At 42.4% G+C, this 27333-nt stretch overlaps 1 protein-coding gene across 2 annotated transcripts in view; it reads left to right on the top strand.

Annotated features, from left to right (window-relative positions):
• LOC122543363 (ceramide synthase 6-like) overlaps window positions 1-27333 on the top strand; it is a 103618-nt gene that overhangs the window by 69693 nt on the left and 6592 nt on the right. Inside the window, exons 7-10 of one of the 2 annotated variants that reach the window (XM_043681999.1) lie at window positions 2635-2763; window positions 6889-6995; window positions 24388-24544; window positions 26071-26094. In XM_043681999.1, the coding sequence (XP_043537934.1) occupies window positions 2635-2763; window positions 6889-6995; window positions 24388-24544; window positions 26071-26094 (417 nt within the window). The remainder of the gene's footprint in view (window positions 1-2634; window positions 2764-6888; window positions 6996-24387; window positions 24545-26070; window positions 26095-27333) is intronic. The other variant, XM_043682000.1, reaches the window with a different exon arrangement.

A 27333-nucleotide genomic window follows, 5' to 3' on the forward strand; every position in this document is an offset into this window, starting at 1 on the left:
TCCTGGGAGCAGATGTGGCGGAGGCGAAGGAATTGGGAATATGGGATGGCATTTTTACAGGGGGCAGGGTGGGAGGAGGTGTAATCTAGGTAGCTGTGGGAGTCGGTCAGTTTATAGTAAATGTCAGTGTTGAGTCGGTCGCCTGAGATAGAAATGGAGAGGTCTAGGAAGGGGAGGAAGGAGTCTGAGACGGTCCAGGTAAATTTGAGGTCGGGGTGGAAGGTGTTGGTAAAGTGGATGAACTGTTCAACTTCAATTTTAAATGGATTAGCACCTCTGCTAAAATAGACTGAGGAATTTTGGGTGCACACCTCTTACATTAACCACAGTACAAAATCAGACACTCTGTAAACTGGACCTAAGATGACAAAAATACACACCTGAGAAAGTAGCCTTTAGTTTTTTTCTTATGTAATCGTTTCATTTATATGCCAAGAGAATTATTTTGCTGTTTCTCAGCCCTCCAGTTCTCCACATCATGGTTTTTTTTTCTGCGACTAGATGACATTAGTTCCGAGAGTAAACTTGACAGTTTTTTGTCAGACAGTGCAAGCAGTTTTAATTAGTATGGTATGTTGCCTCCTGGCTGCTAAGGTCAGAGATGTCTCTGATCGAGTCTACAGGATTCTTAAGAGGGAGAGCAGCCAGAAGTCGTGGTACATGTTGGTAGTAACGACATAGGTAGGGAAAGGGAAGAGGACATGCCAAAAGAATATAGGGAATTCGAGTGGAAGCTAGAAGGCAGAACTAGCAGAGTAGGAGCCCCCCCACCCCCCTTTGGCGATGACCTTTGCACCCTCACTGTCAGACTATTGGAGGGTGGCGAATGTTATTCCCTTGTTCAAGAAAGGGAATAGGGATAACCCTGGGAGCTAGTGAGGACTGCACATGCAGGAGATCCCAGTTGTGTGGTGCTGGGAAAGCACACCAGGTCAGGCTGCATCCGAGGAGCAGGAGAGTCGACGTTTTGGACATAAGCCCTTCACCTGGAATGAATGATGAAGGGCTTATGCCCGAAATGTCAATTGTCCTGTTCCTTGGATGCTGCCTGACCTGCAGCCTTTTCCAGCACCACACTCTTAATCCTGGGAATTACAGACCAATCCGTTTAACAGCTGTGGTGGGCAAATTATTGGAGAGGATGGGATGTAGAAGTTTTGGAGATGGTGCATAGGAGATTTAGCAGGATGCTACCTGGACTGGAGGGCATGTAGTAAGGTTGAGGTAGCTAGGGCTTTTCTCATTGGAGCGAAGGAGGGCGAGAGGTGACTTGATAGAGATGTTCAAAATGAGAGGCATAGGCAGAGGTTTTTCCCAGGCAAATGTGGCTATCATGAGGAGGCACAATTTTAAAGGTGATTGGAGGAAGGTATAAGGGTGATGTCAGAGGTTGGTTCTTTACACCAGACAGTGGTGGGTGCGTGGAATGCACTGCCAGCAGTTATAGTGGAGACAGGAACATCAGGGATATTTAAGCAACACTTGGATAGGCACATGGTAGATAGTAAAATGAAGGGTATGTCGGTTAGTCTGATCTTTGAGTAGGATAAAAGGTTAGCACAACATCGAGGGCCGAAGGGCCTGTATTGTCCTTTACTGTTACGTGTTCCAATGTTGTAACTGCTCTTCGCCAAACTATTCACTCTTAGAGCCTTGTAATGTTAACTGTACACTGACATTGTCATTCGTTTGAATTTTAAAATTTTATGTATGTATTTATTTAATACCAAATTTAAATGTAATTAAATGGGTTTTGTCATGTGCATTTTTAAAAAAGCCCCTGAAAGCTGAACATGAAGACAAATCTTATTGTAGATTCAATTCCAGTCTGGGTAATCCAGACTAAGCTAAGGGTAATCAAGGAGAACTGCACTTTGATTAGTTTGATTACTTGTTCAAATAGTGCGGAATTCACACAGACTTTACAGCAAGTCATCTGTGGAGATAGTGGAAGCTCATTGTTTTGATTCCATGTTAACTGGCTGTTAGACTCCATTGACACAGAAATGGCCATTAAGTGAAATGAATTGATCTGGAGTTTTAAGTTGAAAGTGATGCGATTTTAAAGTAGAGATGATAGGAATGTGTAGCAGCAATTCTGATCTTAGACACTGTAAATGTAACACATCTTCCTCATTGTCTGTTTGCTTGCACACTCACCACTGTTGAAGTGAATCAAGTTGCTCTGGAACCCTATGTAATCCACATGGTTTGTCCTGGAACAAATTGTGAGAACAACCATTACTGTCTGAATCTGGTCATAGTCCCTTGTTTACTGTGTGTTGCAACTCTGCCAAATAGGACCACTTAGTCAGCTGGTTGCAGACTTCAGTCCGTAACTGGTCACCAGTGCAGTACGAGCCCTGGATGACTCTTAACTCTGTACACTGGGTTATGTTTATCTGCTAACTGTGATCTGGCTGAAATCTAAAAACCATTAACGTGGAGAAACTTGAGCATGTCTTCCCCTCCCACCTTCTCCATGACTTTGTGCATCAGTACACTATACCAGAGTGTCCAGTTGCAGCAGTGTCCAGCAGTTACTGTAGACTGTACAGCTGTTCAAGTGCAGCAGTTTGTGCGCAAAATTCTGAGTTGCTTAATAATTTGATGCTCCCCTTTTTTGTTTTGCAGGACTTTCTTATTATGTTTCTCCATCACCTTGCGACAGTTGGATTAATCACCTTCTCTTATTCCAACAACATGGTGCGAGTTGGAACACTTGTCATGTGCCTTCATGACGCATCTGATTTCTTTTTAGAGGTGAGACTATTCTGTTGCATTGTGAGGCACTTTGATTTGGTGATTTAGTCCTGGGTAAACACCATTCTCAATTATTCTGGCTTTAATACCTTCTTGGACCAACAACACTTGGTTCTTAAGTTTTTACCACAGTAGTCTGTGAGCAGTTTTAACCAAGAGTGTGGAAGCAAAACAAATTTGTTGTGATTAGTGTCTGTATTATACCAAAAAAAAAACCTGTCTCACAGAGCCAGACAGACAGGTAGATACAGAGACACCAGACATAAAACTATATACAGAGGACCCTCAATTATCCGGCATTCGATTATCCTAAATATCAGATTATCTGGCAAGGTCCCGATGCTTACCTAAACTATGTTATCTGGCATTCGATTATCCAGCATTCGATTAATGGAATGAAATATTCCCCGCCAGTGTTCCACGGATAATCGAGGTTCTTATGTATCAGTTATCAAGGAAAAGCCTCTGAAGATGTGGTTCTAAGGCTGGGATCTCATTTCATGATTCAGATAATGGTTATAAATTGCTTGACCTTTACTCATGCAGTTTATGGCCATGAAATTGCACAAGAATTGTAACTCCAGCTTTATCTACTTTAAAGCCCCTCCACTGTCTCCTTTTCTAATATTAATAGCACATTACGGTTGTGTGTTGACTGTTCATAACAGGACCGTCTGATTTGCAGGGAGTTTGGACTTTTATTATCTTACACAGCAGGATTTGATTTAAAGTTTCCACCCACCTAGTGTTTGCTGAGGCTTACTTACTGTAAGTGCCAAAATTGATTCAACTCTTAAAACTGTTTAAAGAATGTATGACCCTTGTTCCCTAAGATTTCAACCCCAGTGAATCATCACTGTTCAAGCATCCTGAGAATCCGGGTGGGAGGTCAGCTCAGCAAGTAGGGCGTTTGCTCTGTGCCTTTCGTGATGTGTCTGAGACTTACAATTCACTGTGTAGTTTAGCAAAATACCGATTGGCAGAGCCTGTTTGAAATAGAGTGCACTGCTGTTTCTGATGACCCCTTCTGTGCGTCACATGTTGCTGGGGAATGAGACTGCCAATTACCAAGCGTCTGGTGCCCAACATCAAGTATTCTCTCAACCAGGTCAGCTGCAGAATAAGGGTCCCTCTAATCTTAAAGTCCTTCTGGCTGTGTGCCCTCCAGTTGAAGTTGTAAGTTTGAAATCCTCCTTTTATTTGTGTTCCCATTGTGAGTCCTAAATAGGAGTATGCTAGTTCCATTCCGCTTTCACCAACCCACCTAACTGCCCATAACTGCATGCAATTTGACAATATCCACTGCACTTGCTGCTCTGGAGAGTGTAAATTTCACATAGAAAATATTTGGACATTGAAGTTAAGATACTGTACCTTGAGGCAGAGCCGAGGGAACTTTTTTATTGTTGATTTAAGACCTGATGTTATGCACTGGATGCTTCTTTCTCCAGCACTTCAAACTTCAACAATACTATGGTGAAAGAAAAATTAGCTCAGGAGGTTAAACAACACACGCATCAGCAAGCACTGGAATTCTTCCCAAGATTGTCATTATTGGCTGAGTTACCAACAGAAATCAGATTGCTTTAGGGTAATCTTGCTCTGGCACAGCTCTTTACGCAGAGATGAAAACTCAGCCAGAGGTTGTGCCTAGTTAGAATCCAAAGTAAAGAAACTACAACTTTCAGTATTAATGATAAGTACTTGCATTTACATAGTGCCTTTTCATATTATAAAATGTTTTCGTCACTCTTGCTTGCTCTGTCTTACGTCCTCTCTCTGTCTGCCTCTCTCCTGAACGATAAGTGGATAAATCCCCAGGACCTGATTAGGTATACCCTAGCATTCTGTGATTGCTGGGCCCCTTGCCGAGATATTTGTATCATCGATAGCTGGAAGACTGGAGGTTGGCTAACGTAGTGCCGCTGTTTAAGAAGGGTGGTAAGGAAAAGCCAGGGAACTATAGACCAGTGAGCCTGACATTGGTGCTGGGGAAGTTGGAGGGAATCCTGAGGGTCAGGATGTACATGTATTTGGAAAGGCAAGGACTGATCAGGGATAGTCAACATGGCTTTGTGTGTGGGAAACCATGCCTCATGAACTGATCAGTTTTTTTTTAAGTAATGAAGAGGGTTGAGGGCAGAGCAGTGGACATTATTGTGGTTCTGTTCGCCGAGCTGGGAATTTGTGTTGCAAACGTTTCGTCCCCTGGCTAGGCAACATCATCAGTGCTTGGGAGCCTCCTGCGAAGCGCTTCTTTGATGTTTCCTCCGGTGTTTATAGTGGTCTGTCCCTGCCGTTTCTGGTTGTCAGTTTCAGCTGTCCGCTGTAGTGGTTGGTATATTGGGTCCAGGTTGATGTGTTTGTTGATGGAGTTTGTGGATGAATGCTATGCCTCTAGGAATTCCCTGGCTGTTCTCTGTCTGGCTTGCCCTATGATAGTAGTGTTGTCCCAGTCGAATTCATGTTGCTTGTTGTCTGCGTGTGTGGCTACTAAGGATAGCTGGTCGTGTTGTTTCGTAGCTAGTTGATGTTCATGTATGCGGATTGTTAGCTGTCTTCCTGTTTGTCCTCGAAGCGCTTCGCAGGAGGCTCCCAAGCGCTGATGATGATACCTAGCCAGGGGACGAAACGTTTGCAACACAAATTCCCAGCTCGGCGAACAGAACCACGACAACGAGCACCCGAGCTACAAATCTTCTCCCAAACAGTGGACATTATCTATATGGACTTCAGTAAGGTGTTCAACCAGGTTCCCCATGGGAGACTGGTTAGCAAGGTTAGATTTCATGAAATACAGGGAGAACTAGCCATTTAGAAACAGAACTAGCTTAAAGGTAGAGGGTGGTAGTGGGGGGTTGCTTTTCAGACTGGAGGCCTGTGACCAGTGGTACTTTTCGTCATTTTATATAAATGATTTAGATGTGAACATAGGAGGTATAGTTCGTAAGTTTGCAGATGACACCAAAATTGGAGATGTAGTGGACAGCGAAGGAGGTTACTGCAGAGTACAACGGGATCTTTATCAGGTGGGCCAATGGGCTGAGAAGTGGCATATGGAGTTTAATTTAGATAAATGCGAGGTGCTGCTTTTTGGAGAAGCAAATCAGGGCAGGACTTATACACTTAATGGTAAGGTCCTAGGGAGTGTTGCTGAATAAAGAGACTTTGGAGTGCAGGTTCATAGCTCCTTGAAAGGTGGAGTCGCAGGCAGATAGGATAGTGAAGAAGGCATTGGGTATGCTTTTCGTTATTGGACAGAGCATTGGGTGTAGTGGTCATGTGGCTGTATAGGACATTGGTTAGGTCACTTTTGGAATATTGCGTGCAATTCTGGCCTCCCTCCTGTCGGAAGGATATTGTGAAACTTGAAAAGGTTCAGGAAAGATTTACATTGATGTTGCCTGGGTTGGAGGATTTTAAATACAGGGAGAGGCTGAATAGGCTGGGCTGTTTTCCCTAGAGCATCAGAGGCTGAGGGGTGACCTTGTAGAAGTTTATAAAATCATGAGGGGCATGGATAGGATAAATAGACAAGGTCTTTTCCCTGGGGTCAGGGAGTCCAGAACTAGAGGGCATAGGTTTATGGTGAGAGGGGAATGATATAAAAGAGACCTAAGGGGCAACTCTTGCGTGCGTGCGTGCGTGTGTGTGTGTGTGTGTGTGTCAGTCAACATGTAAAAGGCATCTGGATGGAGATATGAATAGGAAAGGTTTGGAGGGATACGGGCCAGGTGCTGGTAGGTGGGACTAGATTGGGTTAGGACATCTGGTTGACATGCACGAGTTGGACTAAGGGTCTGTTTCCATGCTATACATATCTGACTCTATGGTTGTAATGGTATTTAAAGCAGATTGCTTCACTCTCTATTCTCTCTTCTACTCCCCTATGTTATCCTACTTTTCAACGCTCTTATGAAATAGAGTTCAGAGGGTTAATTAATGCAGAGCTCTATTACAATCTAAGGTTTTATGTTAATTGCTAGTGTACCAAGTGTGACGTTTTTCAACAGTTGGAGAAACTGGATTGATTTTTCATTTTAAGTTTTCTAAGAGAGCCTTAATTTCACATCTCTTTCCACATGCTCTATTTGCTTATACCTATTTTGCTGTTTTCCCTTGCAGGCTGCTAAATTAGCAAATTATGCCAAGTATCAAAGACTTTGTGACTCATTATTTGTGATATTTGGTTTTGTCTTCGTCTCCAGTAGGCTTGGCATTTACCCGTTCTGGTGAGTAAAAGCCACATTTGGCTATTTAATGCATTGGGACTTTGAGATTTTCTTCTCTTTTACACTTGACTTGCAAGCAAGATGTTGCTGAGGCTGTATGTTGGTAAATTTGTGTTTTCAAAATCACAAGCAGGCTGAACAGAGTGGATAGACAAAATCTGGTCCTGCTCATAAAAGAAAAGTGAATGGGAGGGCATACATTTAAAGTAATTAAGCAAGGGTGATGCGTGAAAAAAAATTTCACCCAATGAGTAGTTATGGTATGGAATTAGCGAGTTTTGAGAAGATTTGTAGGTGAGGTTGAGGTTTTGGATGTAGGTTTGCTCACTGAGCTGGAAGGTTCATTTCCAGACGTTTTGTTATCCTACTAGGTAACATCTTCAGTGGGCCTCGGGCAAAGCAATGCTGAAAATTCCTGCTTTCTACTTCTATGTTTGGGTTTCTTTGGGTTGATGATGTCATTTCCTGTGGTGAAGTCACTTCCTGTTCCTTTTTCTCAGTGGGTGGTAGATGGGGTCTAACTTGGTGTGTTTGTTGATAGAGTTCCAGTTGGAATGCCATGCTTTACGAATTCTTGTGCATGTCTTTATTTGGCTTGTCCTAGGATGGATGTGTTGTCCTAGTGGATGGTATGGAATGCATGGCCTGAAAATGTGGTGGAAACCGGTTTAATTGAGGCATTCAAGAGAACATTGAATGATTACCTGAATCACAATGGTGCGCAGGGATGTGGAGAAAAGGCAGGAGATTGCACCAGTTTACTTACCTAGTGCCAGGCACAGTGGGCTGAATAGTCGCCTCCTGCATCGTAACAGTTCTGTGTTCCTTTATGGGTAGCTGACAGGAAATTTTCAACATATTTACATTCCTGGATTTCCAAAACACATTCAGGTTTTTGCATAGACAGCATTTTGCCTGGGACCACAGCAAGAGGAGGAGTGGAGAATACCTAAACTATGTACTCCTCTTGTGAAATAGTCTACTAAAGATGTTGGGGCATGTGGGCGAGAGTCTTTGCTATTCTATTCACATGTTTGGGATGCAATGAGAATGATGCTAAGGCCTTCTCCACCATGGAAGCAATTTCACTTTTTCCCCTCACCTTCAAGAATTTTGGTAGGCTCTAATCCTTGATAAAACAAGGGAGCAAAGAGACAGGAGCAAATCTTTCTTTTGATTTTGAAGTGAATCTTCATAATTACTGCAGTTATTTTGCAGCAGCACTCCCCTCTCAAGAGAAAATAAGTCTCACAACATCAGCACCTCCACTCCTGAGTTGATTATAATTGACATAAGTCCTAAGGAACATATGAATTAGGAGTAGGAGAAGGTAATTCAGCCATTTCACATGATCGTGACTGATCTCAACCTGGTCTCGACTCCACTTTCCTACCTGCTCCCCATAGCCCTTTATCCTGCTCTTCATCAGAAACTTATCGACATGGGCGGCATGGTGGCACAGTGGTTAGCACTGCTGCCTCACTGCGCCAGAGACCCGGGTTCAATTCCCGCATCGGGCGACTGACTGTGTGGAGTTTGCATGTTCTCCCCATGTCTGTGTGGGTTTCCTCCGGGTGCTCCGGTTTCCTCCCACAGTCCAAAGATGTGCAGGTCAGGTGAATTGGCCATGCTAAATTGCCCGTAGTGTTAGGTAAGGGGTAAATGTTAGGGGTATGGGTGGGTTGCGCTTCGGTGGGGTGGTGTGGACTTGTTGGGCCGAAGGGCCTGTTTCCACACTAAGTAATCTCATCTACTTCTTGAATCGGTTGATGGATTCTGCCTCCACTGCACTTTGGGGCAGTGAGCTCCACAAATTCACAACCCTCTGAGAGTAGTAGTTTCTCCACATCTCAAATTTTGAACCTACCTCCTCTGTCTCCTTGTTTGAGACTGCCCAGCAAGGGGCAACATCTGTTCATTGTCTGCCTTATCAATCCTCTTTAGCATTTTAAATACCTCAATCAGATTCCCCCTGCCCCCCCGCACCTCATTTTTCTGAACTCCAGCGAGTAGAAGTCCAGGCTATTCAACTGCTCCTTGTACAACAACCCTTTCATCCTTGGAATCAACCTGGTGAACCATCTCTGAGCTGCCCCCAGTGCCACCACATCCTCCTCCAAGTAAGGAAATCAGTTCAAAATGGAGAACTGTGACCAATTGTGTTCCACAAGGATCTGTGCTGGGACCACTGTTTGTAATATATACAAGTGATGTGGAGGAAGGTATAGGTGGTCTGATTAACAAGTTTGCAGATGACACTAAGATTTTTGGAGTAGCAGATAGTGAAAGGGACTGTCAGAGAATGCAGCAGAATATAGATAGATTGGAGAGTTGGGCAGAGATATGGCAGATGGGAGTTCAATTCTGGCAAATGCGAGATGATACATTTTGGAGAATCCAATTCAAGAGCAAACTATACAGTAATTAGAAAAGCCCTGAGGAAAATTGATGTACAGAGAGATCTGGGTGTTCGGGTCCGTTGTACCCTGAAGGTGGCAATGCAGGTCAATAGAGTGGTCAAAAGGCATGTGGTGTGCTTTCCTTCATTGGACAGGGTATTGAGTACAAGAGTTGGCAGGTCATGTGACAATTGTACAGTGCTGGTCACCACATTACCTAATGGATGCGGATGCTTTGGGGAGGGTGCAGAGGAGGTTAATTAGGATGTTGCCTGGTATGGAGGGCGCTAGCTATGAAGAGAGGTTGAGTAGATTAGGATAACTTTCATTAGAAAGACAGGTTGAGGGGAGACTTGATTGAGGTTTACAAAACTGACAGCTATTGACAGGGTGGATAGCAAGAAGCTTTTTCTCCCCTCCTCTGCAGAGCGGAGGACTCTATTATGGGGGTGGCATGGTGACTCAGTCGTTAGCACTTGCTGCTTCACAGCTCCAGGGGACCCTGGTTCAATTCCAGCCTCAGGTGATTGTCTGTCTGTGTGGAGTTTGCACATTCTCCCAATGTCTGCGTGGGTTTCCTCCCACAATCCAAAGATGTGCAGGTCAGGTGAATTGGTCGTGCTAAATTTTCCCCATAGTGTTCAGGAATGTGGTAGTTAGGGTAAATGTAGAGTAATAGGGTGGGGAATGGATTTGGGTGGGATACTCTTCAGAGGGCTGCTGTAGACTCGTTGGTCCGAAGGGCCTGTTTCCACACTGTAGGGATTCTATTCTATGAAATAATTGGGGTCATGGGATCAAGGTGAGAGGGGAAAAGTTTTTTAAATATGTCTTTTTTAAAAAAGGAATTTTTTTTTTTGAATATTACAACAAATACAAAACCAAACAATTCATTGCATAGAATTGCCATGGCTATATAAAAGCTTCTCTTAGTATGGTGGACAAATCTGTACCAGATGGTCCAAAGAGGAAGCCACATTCGAAAGAAATTCTCTGTTTTATGGTGCACCATACTCGTCAAATTCCAAGGGGATGTGCTCCATGACTACCCCACCGAAGCGCAACCCACCCATACCCCTAACATTTACCCCTTACCTAACACTACGGGCAATTTAGCATGGCCAATTCACCTGACCTGCACTCTTTTTCCTGGCAGGGTACGCTAGGTACTTGTCCAGCTTATCCCTGTGCTCAAACCAGCCTTTGACCTGCAAATGTAAACTCCCCTATTGGCTGTCCATGTGAGCATGGAGTTCAACGTAGACCCAAGCGCTGTGATCCTCTGCAGTTTAACCAGCAAGGGCTTGTCAAAGTATGTCTTTTCAGCTACTTTCAGACTCGTCTTGAGCAAGTGTTGCTGCTCACCCATCTGCTGCTTATTGGCTGAATAGGAAATAACCAACCCCCAGCATAGTCTTTAGCTGTTTCCCAAAGAATGGATGGGCTACTGGCTGAGCCTGAATTAATATCTAAGAAAGCCCTGAACTCAGTAGGAAAGAATTCAATAAACTTGCTGTCTTTAAGGATGAAGGGGTCCAGTCGCCAATGCCTCGAGCCTACCACAGTATCCTTACTCTTAACCATTAAATAGACTGGGGCATGGTCATAAATACACTGGGCATGATCGGAAATAGTGATATTGCCAGTTGTGCACGATGCCAACGAGCCCAGATGTGCTGCGGGGGTCAGAAAAAGATCAATCCTGGTATGGCATTTTATGTGGGTTCGAAAAGAACGTGAAGTCCCTGCCAGTGGGGGGAAGCTGTTTGCAAACTTCTACCAATCCCAATTCAGCACACAAATCCCTTCATTGTTTGGATTGCAAAGAAGACATTGGCAGGCCTTTGGGCAAGCTGGCAATCTGTAGGGTCTGTGAGACAGTTGAAATCCCCTCCTATGATGATATGTTGAGATGCAAGTTAACCAGTCTAGAAAGTGCATCTGACAAAAATTTAAGGGGGTGGGCCGGGGACAGCAAACATTTAAGATCCCGTATTCTTTCCCATGTATCAAAGCTGTAAGGATTACAAATCTCCTATGTCTTTAATGCACTCTAGTAACTTAAATGGGTGATTCTTTCTAACTAAAATGGCCACGAAGAGGGGAAAAGTTTAAGGGAGATATGCGTGGAAAGTTCTTTAAGCAGAGGGCAGTGGGTGCCTGGAACGTATTGCTAGTAGAGGTGGGCACGATAGCATAATTTAAGATGTATCTAGACAGATACATGATTGGGCAGGCAGCAGAGGGATACAGATCCTTAGAAAATAGGTGATAGGTTTAGATAGAGAATCTGGATCAACGTAGGCTTTGAGGGCTGGAGGACTGAAGGGCCTGTTCCTGTGCTGTAATTTACTTTGTTCTTTTTAACTGGACACAATATTTCTGGTGTGGTTTCATCAATGCTTTACATAATTGTAATGACAATTCTTTACTTTTATAATCCAGTCATTTGCAATAAATGCCAGGATTCCATTTGCCTTTCTTGTTACATGCTGCACCTGCATACCCATTTTCTGTAATTCAAGCACAAAGACACCCAGATCCCTCTGCACTGATGCACTTTAAATCTGCTGCCCATTTAAATAATAATTTGTCCTTTTATTTTTCTGGCCAAAATAGACAACCTCTCACTTATCCACATGAAACTCCACCTGCTGGATTCTGGACCATTTTCCAAGCCTATCAATATCCATTTGTAAATTCTTAATCTCATCACTGCCTGCTTTCCCACCGATTTTGGTATCTTCCACGAATTTTGCAATGTTACACTCTTTCTCTGCTTGCAGATCAACTATTTACAATCTCTATAAATGATGCCCAAGATCCGAACCCTTGCAGTAACTCACTTGTTACAGTTCACCAATCAGAAAAGGACCTATCTATCCTGCTTTCTGTCGGCCAATCCTGCGTCCAAGCCACAGGATATCCATCTACCCTTCGTCCCCTGGGATCTAACCTTTTGGATCAGTCTTTGTGACACCTTTTCAGATGCCTTCTGGAAGTCTTGATAATACCACATCCACCAGATCCCCATTATCTACCTTGCTAGTGACATTCTCAAGTTTATCGAGCATGACTTGCTCTTAATAAAACCATGCTGACACTAGTAAATTGGGCTTGGTTTTTCCAAATGTTCAGTTATCTCCTCCTTATAGAGTCATAGAGCTATATAGCATGGAAACAGATCCTTCGGTCCAACTTGTCTGTGCTGACCCAGATATCCTAAATAAATCTAGTCCCATTTGCCAGCACTTGGCCTATATCCCTCCAAACCCTTCTTAATTCATATACCCATCCAGATGCCTTTTAAATGTTGCAATTGTACCAACGTTCACCACTTCCTCTGGCAACTCATTCCATACACACACCACCCTCTGTGAAAAAGTTGGGTCCCTTTTAAATCTTTCACACCTCACCTTAAACCTATGCCCTCTAGTTCTGGACTCCCCACCATGAAGCAATTTCCCACTACAGAGGTCAAACTAACTGGTCTATAGCTTCTCATTTTTTACGCGTCTCCTTTTTTGAATGGGGTTGTCATATTAGTATGTTTCCAATCCATTGGCATCTTTCCAGAATTCAGGGAATTTTGGAAAATCGTAACTAATGTATCCACTATCTCTGCTACCACCTCCTTTTAAAACGCTAGGGTGTAAGCCTTTAGGCCCCGAGGGCTTATCAGTCTGTAATCCCATCAGTTTAATTCATACCTTCTCCCTAGTTGTAGTAATTCCACCAAGTTCCTCTGTAGTAGCTGCAGTTTTAGGGAAAAAATTATTATTATCCACTGTGAAATCTGAGACAAAATACTGGTTTAGCGCTTCTGCCATTTGAGTTTCCTATTATTACCTTGCCAGGAATGAGTAGGGATCAGTTTGATGGAAGGAGCATTCGATGAGTGGTATTTGATGTTCAATCCTTCATTCTGCTCAAACAGTGTCAAACATCTTTGAATTACAAAATGAAAAGCAGTTTGGTAATTTTAAACTATTTCAGAATGCATCTCTTTTATCAGAACGACTTCTGACAGTAGCAACCAGAGCCACAGCCACAAAATTGAATGTGGAGCAGTCTCCAGTGGCTGAATTTAAGAGTAGACTCCCTACAGCATGGAAACAGGCCCTTTGGCCCAACAAGTCCACACCGACCCTCCGGAGAATAACCCACCCAGAACCATTTCCCTCTGACTAATGCACCTAACACTACGGGTAATTTAGCATGGCCAATTCACCTGACCTGCACATCTTTGGACTGTGGGAGGATACCGGAGCACAGGGAGAATGTGCAAACTCCACACACAGTTGCCCAAGGCTGGAATCGAACCTGGGTCCCTGGTGCTGTGAGGCAGCAATGCTGACCACTGAGCCACCGTGCCTACTCCTCTTGCGATTTCTTATAGTCTTCACAACCAGGGTAATGTGGAATATATTGATGGCAAACCCACAATCCCCAATTCAACACAGATGCGTACATTTCTAACTTGTAGCTCTTAGCAGCCTAAATTGTTGCACTTTACTCTCCAAAAAATTGTGAATTAAATATTACAAATATAAGGAATAGGAGCAAGAGTCAATAATTCAGCCGTCCAGGCTGCTCCACCACTTAATGATTCTGGCTGATCGCATTTTGGCATCAACTCCACTTTTTTGCCTGCTCCTCCTAGCCCTTCAATCCATTACAAATGAAGAATCTTGCTCGCTCGCTCTTGCTCTCTCTCGCTTCACCTCCATTGTATTCAGTGTTGCAGTATCCACCAAATTCTGAGGGTAGTGAATTCCACAGATTCATAATCTCTTGTAAATTTGTTGTTTTTTTTAATCTAGTATCAACAGTTAATTGAACTGTTGCACTAGGGATCCATTTTTAAATGCATGGAAGGTAGCGTTTTGTTTTATTACTCAGACATTGAGCATTGCCTGAGCTGATTTCCCCCACCCACAGTAATCCAAGAGACCGTGTGGAGAAGGTGAGGTCACAGTTGATGGTCTGCTTTGATCTTCTTGAATAGCAGAGCAGGCTAAAGAGGCTGAATGACCACCTCCTATTTAGTGTATTATCCTTCTGGTTGAGGTTCAAGTGCCATTGTGTTGTGATAAGTGTGGGACGAGCACCGCAATGATGACAGCTATTTTATAGAGTGACAAGTTTTTGACAGCATTTATTCTTACTCCAAGTCGCGAGATACTGCAAAGAAACATTGAGGCTTTCTGGGAAAATGTAGAATTAAGTTTGAAACCAGGACCATGGAATATTTCCCAATGTTTCAGTTGTCTGTTAAAACATTGAGGTGGCAACCAAATCTGATGTTGTATTATGATGGGAAAGCATAATGTGAGCTGTTTCTCACAACTTTTTAAAATCTTTTTTTTGCCCCTTCTATACCCAGAGAGGCAAAAGGCAGGCAAAGCATCTGTTGGTTCTTCCTGGAACAGCTCACTAGCCTGTCACAGGAGGTTATAGCGTGAGGTACACCATTTCACATCAGGCACAGCTAGTCAGGGGACTCTCCCACACTTACTTACTGCTGCCATAGGTATAATAGAGGATTTACTGGTTGATAATCGATCTGTGTGGCCAGTGATCCAGATTTGGAGTGAACAAATCAGATTCTCCAACTGTGGAGAGCCACTGTCCTTAGTTGTATAGTTGGATTCCGGGAATTGACAGATATTTTGTGATTCTATAGCCCACAGTCTGAGGCTGAATCTGACTGTTCACACTCTAGCTGCTGAATTTAACCTGGAGCTGAGCTTTCACCCCTTTATCCTCTCTGACCACCTACTTCCACCTCCTGTCACATTGCCCATCTCTACCCTTGCCTTAGCACATCTGCTGCTGAAACCCTCATCCATATCATTGCTACTTTCAGAATCAAGTGTTCCAATGTTCTCCTGACTGCCTCCAAAAACGTCTATATTAGACAAACTGCTACAAATGTCTTCACTGGCTGATTGTTACTGTTAACCAACTTTGAGGCAGTTTCCTCTCAAGATTCCCCAGTGGCTCTTGAAAATCAGCTTTATTGCAGAATTCTTGACAGAATTGCAGCTTGTACCTGCTGCACACAACAGCAGTCCTCTTGAATAACTGGGTACAGAATTACCGATATGAGCAGCTGCACATTGTACATCCTAGATGGTAAATAATATCAGTGTGAACTAGAAACCATTTGTCTTTTAAAAAAAAAAGTCATTAAAATATGCAATGATTTCTTTTATATGAAGAAGAAACATTGTGTGCTAATAACATCACTTGATGCTTTTAATGCAGTGTAGGTATAGTAGGGGTGTGTATGATAAGATGAAGCACATCAAAGGAAAAATGTGGAATTCAGAAAATCTCTTTCCAAGGTGTTCTGTACATCTTTACATAATAAAAAAAATAGGAGCACAGGTAGGCCCCTCCAGCCTACTGTGCCTTTAAATGAGATTACAGTCACCTGTGACATTGACTGATTCCACTTTCCCATCCAATCCCTTGATTCATTCAGTGTCTAAGAAACGTTTTTTTAAAAATTACTCAGCCTCTCTCCCTCTCTCTCTCTCTCTCTCCGGTTTATATGCTACGTATGGTATCAAAGAAGATTGACCTACAAATAGCTGTCTAAACTGTAGCCAAGAGAAAGCAAATGTTAATTGTTATTGCAAGATAGCAACAAACTCTTGTTTAATCATGTGAATTCCTTCTTCTGAGCTTTGTTGCTGCCTCATAACAAGGTGCTTGTAAACCTTCTTTTCTGGTGAAATCCAATACAGGAGGAGTGTCTAGGTGAATTCTGGGCACACCAGCCTCTTCCTCAAATGTCCCTTCCCAGGTTGAATAGCCTGTAAATGCTCACCAGTCAAAGCGAGCCAAATGAGTGACTGTTAGCAGACTTTTTCAAATGTCGAAGCCATAATAGTGGATAACCATGATAGCCTTTGTTACTTTGCAGACTTGATTCCGGCATGCAGCTAGCTAACTTGCCATCTCTGAACTTGATACCCTGCCAAATTCTGCTTATCCTAACTTAATTGCTGACATGCATTGATTCCTCATTAAGCAATGCATCTTTGTTTAATTCCATCCTTGTTTTAAAATCCTTCCAGTGGTCTTGCCTGCTTCATTTCTTCCAGCCCCACAGATTGCAGCATTGCAAACAGTAGCAAAGATTTAGTGAGAAATCTGCAAACATTAACGTGATGTTTGCTTTGAAGTTATCATGAATGATTCAGAACTTGGAACTTGCTTCTGAGTTTGAGGCTGCACATTGGCATATATCCACCTATCTACCCACAAGTAGGCAGGCCTTGGATCGTGTAGTTTAATAGTTCATTGGTGTGGGTGACAGAAGACTGTTCCCACAGGCATTGTTTTGTGTTTACAAAAATAACTCTGACCTGCTTGCATTTGTTCACACTAACGATCCAGACAAGGAAGGAAATGGCCATTTATATGTCATCCAAACAATGACAGACTTATTCCGTGCCAGTAAAAAGGGAGAAGGCAGGAGAAAGAGTCTGGGTCATTAGTCTCTGGATCATTCATTCACCAGTTCCTGAAGAAGGGCTTATGCCCGAAACGTCGACTCTCCTGTTCCTTGGATGCTGCCTGACTTTTGCGCTTTTCCAGCAACACATTTTCAGCTCTGATCTCCAGCATCTGCTGCTCTCACTTTCTCTCTGGATCATTTATTCACCAGTTCAAGCTAAAAGTTTCTCCTATGCAAAAAATGCATGTTATCCTGACATAACACTTGATCGTGCATGGATGAATGAGAGGTAACGAGGAGGAGCTTGAAGTGTAGAGAATGCAGCTTTGAACCCGCAGCTTTGAACTTACACCTTTCCCCACCTCTGGTAGCATGCCACCACGCTTTCTTCAAGGCAGCATTTGGTTTCACAGGAGTTGAGGTAAAAGGCAGGTGAATTACCTGATTCCTTCCAGAACCACCACTATTTCAGCCACATGGCAGCTTTAGCAGAAATTTGATTGCAGTTGTGAAATGGAAAAAAATAAAATCCTCACCTGGTTTTGTTTTTTGTTTTAAAAGTTATTTTCTGAAAAATTGTTGTAGTTGTGATGGCTTGTTTAAGTTTCGCGATAGGATTTGGGTGCATTGTAATTTGACAGCACTGAGTTATTGTTTGTAAATGTCTCTTGATGTCTTTTTTATTTCTGAAAAAGATCCAGCTTTGCAAAGTGGAAAGTGTCCACCTTACACAAAATCTTGGTCCTTTAAAGGAAATGATTTTTGCCAGGCATTTTGTTTGTATTTTAGAAAAGACTTTCAATGTTTATTTTATTAATGATGTGGTGTTGGACTGGATCAGAAATCACATGACGCCAGATTATAGTCCAACAGGTTTATTTGAAATCATAAGCTGTCAGAGTGCTGCTCCTTCAGGTGGACAAAGGGGCAGCACTCTGAAAGCTTGTGATTTCAAATAAACCTGTTGGACTAAACCTGTTTTATCAGTGCTCTGAAGAATGTTTTTGTAGATCCTCTAGTCATAAATGGACAACTTCAATCTCCTCCTCATTACCCCTCATTCATTTAAGCAATGCATCATTATTTAATTTCCATCCTTGCTTTAAAATCCTTCCTATGGCCTTGCCTGCTTCATCTCTTCCAGCCCCACAGATTGCAGCATTGCAACCAGTGGCACAGTCAACCCATCGTATTCAGTCTAACAGTGAAAACTTGGCTTAGAAACAACTGTGTTTAACTTAAATAAAGGGAGTTACAATGAAATGAGAGTAGAGTTAGCTAAAGTAGACTGGGCAGATAGATTAGCTGGAATGACAGTAAACAAGCAGTGGCAGACATTTTATGGAGGTAATTCATGATTCTCAGCAAAAATACATCCCAGTAAGGAGTAAAGATTCTGAGAGGGGGATAAACTAACCATGATCAACCAGAGAGAAGGAGGAGAGTATCAAGTTAGGGGAGAACAAAGTATGCAAGGAGGCAAAAGATAATAAAGACAGAAAACAAACTACAAGGGCAGACTAGTGAGGAATATAAAAACTGACAATAAGAGCTGCTTTAACTAAAGACATAAAGGTCAAAGTGAATATAGGCGCCTTAGATAATAAATCTGGGGGGATAGTAATGGGGAACAAGGAAATGGCAGTTGAACAGATTATGTTGTATCAGTTTTTATGGTGGAGGATACTTCAAACATCCCAGAGAAGTAGTATTTGACAAACTAATGGGGTTAAAAACAGAAGCCCTGTGGCCCTGATGTCTTTCATCCTAGGATCCTAAAAGATCTATAGCTATAGGGAAGTGGATGCATTGATTGTAATTTTCCAAAAATTCTTGGATTCTGAAGATGTACCAGAGGATTGGAAAACTGCTAATGTGACACCCCTATTCCAAAAGAGGGAGGCAAAAAGCAGTTAACTATAGACTGATTAGCCTAATGTCTATTAGAGTCATAGAATCAGACAGCATGGAAACAAACTCTTCAGTCCAAATTGTCCATGCTGACCAGATATCCTACATTAATTTAGTCCTACTTGCCAGCATTTGGCCCATATCCCTCTTAAACCCTTCTCATTCATGTACCCATCTAGATACCTTTCAAATGTTGTAATTGTACCAGCCTCCATCACTTCCTCTGGCAGTTCATTTCCGTACACGTGCCACTCTATGTGGAAAAAGCCCCTAGAAAAAGACTTGGATATTCACCCTATCGTGATTTTTAACAGCAGAGGCAGTCAGCTGTGCAGGTTCACTGCTGGGTCAGACAGCTATGCAGATTTACTTCTCTGCCTGTTTCACTTCCCACATGGTCACTGCCTTGTCTGTCTTCCTCCTTTTTTAAAGTGCCATTGTTTTTGATATTTTCTTTTCCAAAGTTTCAAAACCATGTAACAGCTTATAAAACTGTAATTACTGTTCTTCGAATTCAAGGGAATGAGCTCCAATGCTGAAAATACCTCAAAAAAGGAGCAACTCTCATAATTTTTTTCCTATCCTCCATCTTGGATTAGCCAGAATCCTTGTTTGTTGGAAAAGTCTTGGAATCAATTATTAAAGAGGTAATAGCACAGTTGGAAAACCATAATCTAATCAAGCAGAGTCTGCATAGTTTCATGAAAAGGACATTGTGTTTGACAAATTTATTAGTGTGTATAGGGTGTAGCTTTGCTCGCTGAGGTGTAGGTTTGATGTCCAGACGTTTCATTACCTGGCTAGGTATCATCATTAGTGGCGACCTCAAAGTGAAGCGAAACTGTTGTCTCCTGCTTTCTATTTATGTTTGTCCTGGATGGGGTTCCTGGGGTTTGTGATGATGTCATTTCCTGTTCGTTTTCTGAGGGGGTTGATGGTATCTATATCTGTGTTTGTTTATGGCGTTGTGGTTGGAGTGCCAGGCCTCTATTTCGTGTATCCTGGTGGCTAACTTTCTTCCTGTTTGTCCTACGTAGTATTTGTGGCAGTCTTTGCATGGAATTTTGTAGATGACGTTGGTTTTATCCTTGGGTTGTACTGGGTCTTTTAAGTTTGTGGGATAGCATTACGGCTGTACTTGGGGAGGATATTCCAGGGGATATGTCCGTGGAAGTTATTTGGGTAGGACTGAGCAAGGGATATTGGGCATTGTACTATAGATTCCTCAATAGTCATCAGGAAATTGAGAAACAAGTTTGTTAGGAGATCTCCATTATCTGTAAGAATAATAGGGTGGTTATGGTAGGGGATTTTAACTTTCCAAACATAGTCTGGGACTGCTGTAGTGTTAAGAGCTTGGATGGAGAGGAATTTACTGTGTACAAGAAAATTTTGTTTCAGTATGTGAATGTACCTACTAAAAAAGTTGCAAAACTTGACCTACTCTTGGAAAATAAGACCGGACCTTAGTAACTGAGGTGTCAGTGAGGGAGCACTTTGGGGCCAGTTTTAAAATATTATATGAAAAAGGATTGAACTGATCAAAAAGTTGAAGTTCTAAATTAGAGAAAGGCCAATTTTGACGGTATTAGGCAAGAGCATTCAATAATTGACTGGGGGTGGGTTTTTTTTTAGGGAAAGGGGCAGCTGGAAAATCGGAAGCCTTCAAAAGTAAGAGTTCAGAGACAGTACGTCCCTGTTACAGTGAAAGGCAAGGCTAGTAGGTGTAGGGAATGCTGGATCACTAGAGAAACTGAGTCTTTAGTCAAGAAAAAGAAGGAATCGTATGTCAGGTATAGACAGCAGAGATCGAATGAATCCTTAAGGCGGTAGGAGTATATTTAAGAGGGAAATCAGGAGGACAAAAAGGTGACATGAGATAGCTTTGGCAAAAAGGGTTAAGGAGAATCCAAAGAGTTTTTACAAATACATTAAGGACAAAAGGGTAACTAGGGATAGAATAGGGCCCCTCAAAGATCAGCAAGGCCATTTATGTTGGAACCGCAGGAGATGGGAGAGATACTAAATGAGTATTTTGCATCGGTATTCACTGAGAATGATATAGAAGGTAAAGAACATGGGGAAATAAATAGAGATATCTTGAAAAATGTCAGTATTACATAGGAGGTGGTGCTGGATGGCTTAAAACGCATAAAGATGGATAAAACCCCAGGACCTGATCAGGTGTACCCTAGAACTCTGGGAAGCTAGAGAAGTGATTTTTGGGCTCCTTGCATCGTTGATAGTCACAGGTAAGGTGCTGGAAGACTGCAGGTTGGCTAATGCGGTGCCACTGTCTAAGAAAGGTGGTAAGGACAAGCCAGGGAACTATAGACCAGTGAGCCTGACGTCGGTGATGGGCAAGTTGTTGGAGGGAAGCCACAAGGATGGGATTTACCTGGATTTGGAAAGGCAAGGACAGATTAGGGATAATCAGCATGGCTTTGTGCGTGGGAAATCATGTCTCACAAATGTGATTGGTTTTTGTTTTGAAGAACAAACAGAGGTTTGAGGGCAGTGTGGTGGACATGACCTATATGGACTTCAATAAGGTATTCAGCAAGGTTCCTCATAGTAGACTGGTTAGCAAGGTTAGATCAGATGGAATACAGGGAGAACTAGCCATTTGGATACAGAACTGGCTCGAAGGTAGAAGAGAGGATGGTGATGGAGGGTTGCATTTCAGATGGAGGCCTGTGACCAGTGGAGTGCCACAAGGATTGGTGCTGGGTCCACTGTTTTTTGTCATTTTATATAAATGATTTGGTTGTGAACATAGGCGATGTGGTGATGAAGTTTGGTAGATGACCCCAAAATCAGAGGTGCAGTACACAGCGAACGTTACCTCCAAGTACAATGGGATCTTGATCAGAGGATCTTGATCAGATGTGCCAGTGGGCTGAGGAGTGGCAGATGTTGCATTTTGGAAAGTGAAATCATGGCAGGACTTATACACTGGTAAGGTCCTAGGGAGTGTTGCTCATCAAACAGATCTTGGAGTGCAGGTTCATAGCTCCTTGAAAGTAGAGTCGCAGGTAGATAGGATAGTAAAGGAGGTCTTTTGTGTGCTTGCCTTTATTGGTCAGTGCATTGAGTATAGGAGTTGGGAGATCATGTTGTGGCTGTACAGAACATTTGGTTCGGCCACTTTTGGAACACTGCGTTCATTTCTGGTCTCCCTGCTGTAGGAACGATGTTTTAAAACTTGAAAGGGTTCAGAAAAGACTTACAAGGATGCTGCCAGGGTTGGAGGGCCTGAGCTACAGGGAGACACTGAATAGGCTGGGGCTATTTTCCTTGGAGTGTCAGAGGCTGAGGGGTGACCTTTTATAGAGGTTTATAAAATCATGAGGGGTAGAAGGTGAATAGATAAGGTCTTTTCCCTGGGATGGGGGTGGGGTCCAAATTTAGAGGGCATAGGTCCCTTTTTAAAATCTTTCCCCTCTCACCCTAAACCTAAGGGACAACGTCCTATGCAGAGGGTGGTATGTGTATGGAATGTGCTGCCAGAGGAAGTGGTGGAGGCTAGTACAATTACAACATTAAAATCTGGAAGAGCTTAGAGGGATATTGGCCAAATGCTGGCAAATGGGACTAGATTAATTTAGGATATCTGTTTGGTATGGACAAGTTGGACTGAAGGGTCTGTTTCCATGCTGTACATCTGACTCTGACTCTAAATGGAGTAGAATGTGGGAAAATGTGAAGTTCTTCATTTTGGAAGTGAGACGAGAGTTTTTTTTTAAATTTAAATGCAGAAAACTGTAACACTTAGTGACTTGGGGTAGAAACTTGTGCACGAAACACAGGCAGCAGGTGATCAGGAAAGCTCATGGAATGTTGGCCCTTATTTCAGGGGGGGGTTGGAGTATAAGATTAGGAAAGTTTTACTGAAACTGTAGATGGTGCTGGTGAGACCATATTTGGAGCACTGTGAGCAGTTATGGCCCCCTGATTTAAGGAAAGATATTTCATTGGAGACAGTTTAGAGAAGTTTCACCTGTGGTGGGATTGTCTTATGAGCAAGAGTTCAACAGGTTGGGACTGTACTCATTGCAGTTTAGAAGAATGAGAGATGATCTCATTGAAACACATCAGATTCTTATAGGGCTTGACAGGGTAAATGCGGAGAGGATGTTTCCCCTCGTGGGAGATTCTAGGACCAGAGGGCATAGTCTTAAAATGATGCCACCTTTTATTCTGAGACTGAGATGAGGAGGAATCTCTTCAGAGAGGTTGAGAGTCATTGGAACTCCTTACTGCAGAGAGCTATAGAAGCAGAATCGTTATGTATATTTAAGGCTGAGCTAGGTTCTTGAGCAGTCGGGGAATTGAGGATTACTAGGGGAGGAATGTCAGATCAGCCATGATCCTGTTGAATGGCAGAGCAGTCTTGAACCGAATGGCCTATTCCTGTTACTATTTGTTGTGGTCTTAGAGTGCAGACACAAGTTTGGTAATGGGGCAAGTGAGGAAACAAAAGATTGGTGTAGAGGAGGCATAAATGGGAATTAACAACTATTGTCTGGAACAATGATATGACACGAGCGTATTGAATTCCAGGTTCTGAAGTGAAATGCCTAATTGAAAGCTTTAGTGCTATACCTCCAGCTCACATTGAGTTTCATTGAAACAGTGGCAGAGGAGAAAAATTGTAATCCGAGCAAAGAATTAAAATAAGTGACCAGAAGCTCTGGGTCAGATTTGTCAACTGGACAGAGGTGTTTTCAAGTGGTCACCCAATGTAAGTCTGTCCTCCCCATTATGGAGGAGACAATCTCGTGAACAACAAATGCAGTATACTAAATTTAAAGACCTTTAAAGTGCTGTTTTCATCTGGAGTATTAGGGACACTGAGCAGCACTAGGGAAGGAGTTAAAAGGAGCAGTGTTGCATCACCACTACTTGCATGGGGACAAGTGATAAACACCAACTAGCAACAAAAAGACATGACCCTCTCTCTAGTATCCTCACATACAGATGAGGAAGGACACCACTTTGACTGGGACAACACATCCATCCTAGGACAAGCCAAACAAAGACATGCACGAGAATTCCGAGACGCATTGCACTCCAACTGGAACTCTATCAACAAACACATCAAGTTAGACCCCATCTACCACCCCCTGAGAAAAGGAACAGGAAGTGACTTCACCACAGGAAATAACATCACCAACCCAAAGAAACCCAAACATGTAAATAGAAAGCAGGAATTTTCAGCAGTGCTTCACCTGAGGTCCACTGAAGATATTACCTAGTAAGGTAACAAAACGTCTGGAAATGAACCTTTCAACTCAGCGAGCAAACCTACATCCAAAGCAAGTGAGGCTGTTGGTGGTGACAGGAATGCTGGGGCAATAGATGTGTTTGGTGGCTTTGTGCTGAAGATAATGCAAATGGAAGAGGATTGTCTGTGGCGTACGGGGGTTGCTAGGCTGGAAGGTAAAGATGAGAATCCTCTGCTTTGAGGAGATGAAGGGATGAGAGCAGAAGTTTGGGAATTGAACATATGATAAAGGGCCAGGTCACATCTCTATTGAAGGAAGTGTTTTTGTTGGAAAGTATTTACATAAATGAAGGTTGATTTGTGATTTTTTTTTTCCACTTTCAGGATTTTAAAAACAACACTGTTTGAAAGTTGGGAGATCATTGGACCATATCCATCCTGGTGGTTCTTCAATTTCCTGCTGATTGTACTTCAGGTTCTACATGGCATCTGGTCATATCTCATTATACGCATCGCATATAAAGCTATTGTCAAGGGAAAAGTAAGTTTTTGAAAACTTTTGAAATAGACAATGCTATGTTGTGCTGCCTCTACTCTGGTTCATTGAATCAAACTCCCATCAACAAGTTTGCTTTCAAGTGAGAAGGAGGACAAAAATGATTTGTTCGATTGGGTTCAGTGCAGATGTTTGTTTCTTTTTTTAAATTGAGGCTTTCTCTACAAACCCTGTTCACCTATAGCTGAATTAATAAACTATGAACTAGGGTAATGGCAGCCTGGTTAGAAACTGAATGTTGGGTGTTGCACTGTCCAAGGTGAAGAATATTGCTCTGTGAATTGACAAAGTTAACTCATTTTCAATTGTAGCCTCTTTGAGAAATCACTCCACTATTAGGTGATGCTGATCTACTTTTGTGCACCTTCTCGAGGCATTAGTTATTGTGGTGAAATCTGACTTCTTGCTGACCCAATTTTCATGCTGATTTAAGAGTATTTGATATAACTTTTCTTGACATTGGTACAAAATTTACCTTTAGCAGCCACACACCGTGTACATGCCAATGAAGCTGTTTTTCTGGGTGAAGTTAATACTGAGCAATGGACAATTTGAAGGCATGCACTCCATGTGAGACTTGATTGCTGTAATGAAATTTTGCCTTGAGTTTGGTTTCTCTCTTCTAAAGGATGTGCTTTGAATTTGTATGGAGAGATGGGAAGCAACATTTGAGGAAGATGCTAGGCAAGAATAACCTAGAGAAGTACTTCCCAAACTGTTTCCTAATATGACCCAATTGGGGGAAATAGTTTCTGCTGGAATTAAATCTATTGTAAACTCAAGTGGCTAAATTTTTCTTCAGTTACAATTGCATCAAAGATGGGGCTCTCTCCCACACTTGCTCTGCCTGCCCTTGTAATGGTTGGAAAGCAATTTTAATTTTCTAGCTTTCAATTATTTTGGTCCAATGTGGTGTATTACCACAGAATTCGGTTTTGAATTTTAGCAGGTTCACTGTGGCATTTTTTTTCAACCATATAAGGTAATGTATTTGTGGAGTTTTTTTGCAGTGAAATGCAGGAGGTTGGTAAGCTGTAGAAAATGATCCTGATGAATGAATGAATGAATGAATTAGTAATACACCACCTGTGTTTTCAGATCCTGGTGCTGCAGCTGTTTCTTGGTGTTCTGTTTCTCCTGTGTCTCCATGTATGTGTATCCACTCCAGGTTCACTGTGGCATTTTTTTTTTCAACCATATAAGGTAATGTATTTGTGGAGTTTTTTTTGCAGTGAAATGCAGGAGGTTGGTAAGCTGTAGAAAATGATCCTGATGAATGAATGAATTAGTAATACACCACCTGTGTTTTCAGATCCTGGTGCTGCAGCTGTTTCTTGGTGTTCTGTTTCTCCTGTGTCTCCATGTATGTGTATCCACTCAGACAGTCCAACTGAGCAAGAATTTCTTGACCAGCCTTTCTATGGTACAAGATTTGGTTTCATATTGTCTCTGTTTTTTCTCCCCTCCCCTCGCCCCTTATGTTTCATACTCTGTCTCTGTACGCCGGGAAGTCTGGGAAGTGGGACCTTTTGCTTGTAAGTGTTGCACCAGTTGGAGTCAGTAGTCCAACACTTTCCCTGATTTATCTCTGTCTGCAGCTACCTATGCTTTGCATGGTTTTATATCATCATTAGAATGCTCCACTTATCCATCATTTCCCCTTTTTCACTTTGCATGGTATTAACAACCTGAAATAAAGGCACCCTAACCAATTACCAATGTACTGTGCAATATAAGGAAGCTATTATTGCCAGTAAATAACTTTGTGTTCTCTGCCTCTGCTCTACCTCTGCCTCAACCAGCTGCCAGATATTCCAGCTCTAGACCATGAAAGGCACTGTCAATATACTCTCCTGCACAGGCTTTAACTGCAGGGGATGTTTTACTTGCTGGACTTGATCATCCATTTAACAAAGAATTGATACTCTGTGATTTTCCCCTGGGTCTCCTAGTAATTCTGGTTGCTGGTGTGGTGTTTCAGGTTTGAACCTTGGTTTATGCTGTTATTGGTGTTTCATTTGAGGCTCAAGTGAAGCAGTTCTGCTCAGTGAGCAGTGAAGGAAAGTTGGTATTCTTGAAGATGAACAACTTGAGAGGTGACCACAGCATTTAAAATGTTAGGATTGACTGGCGAAATGGGGTCATGCCTCTTCTGTTTAGAAAGTAGAACAAAAGGATCTTCGTATTTGAAGGAATCTGTTAAATGAATTTGTAGCAGGGTGAAGAGAGTATGAAAAGCGAAGCATGTCCCAGAAGACTACGTGAAGGATCGATTGTGAGCACTTGCCTAGAAGAAAGGCAGTGAGAGGGGGGATGCTGCTGATGAAAAGGGCAGGAGGTTGAAGAAAAGATTCTGCATCTGACAAAGTAAAGCCAAATGTTACCGTCAATCCCATCATTACATCACTAGGTTCAGTATATTTAAGTTGTGGAGATCGCCAATGTAAAGGTGCAGAAATATATTCTGGAGTGTCGAAGCAAATAGGCACACAGAAGGTGGTGTAGGCCATTCAGCCCCTTGAGCCTGTTCCCAATTCGGTGAGATCGTGGCTGATCTGTGGCCTAGCGCCATATACCAGCCTTTAGCCCATATCCCTTAAATCTAAAAATAGATTTTTTTTTTGTTAAAGCTAACAACTGATTGTGCATTCATTGCTGTTTGTGGAAGAGGGTTCCAAACATCTAATGTTCTTGTGTATAGAATTTATAAATTGATTCTCTTTATTTTTGGTTCTTACAGCCACATCTTGGCAATTAGCTCTGTTCTGTCCCAA

This window comes from Chiloscyllium plagiosum, chromosome 43, assembly GCF_004010195.1.
Source record: "Chiloscyllium plagiosum isolate BGI_BamShark_2017 chromosome 43, ASM401019v2, whole genome shotgun sequence".
Lineage (NCBI taxonomy): Eukaryota > Metazoa > Chordata > Chondrichthyes > Orectolobiformes > Hemiscylliidae > Chiloscyllium > Chiloscyllium plagiosum.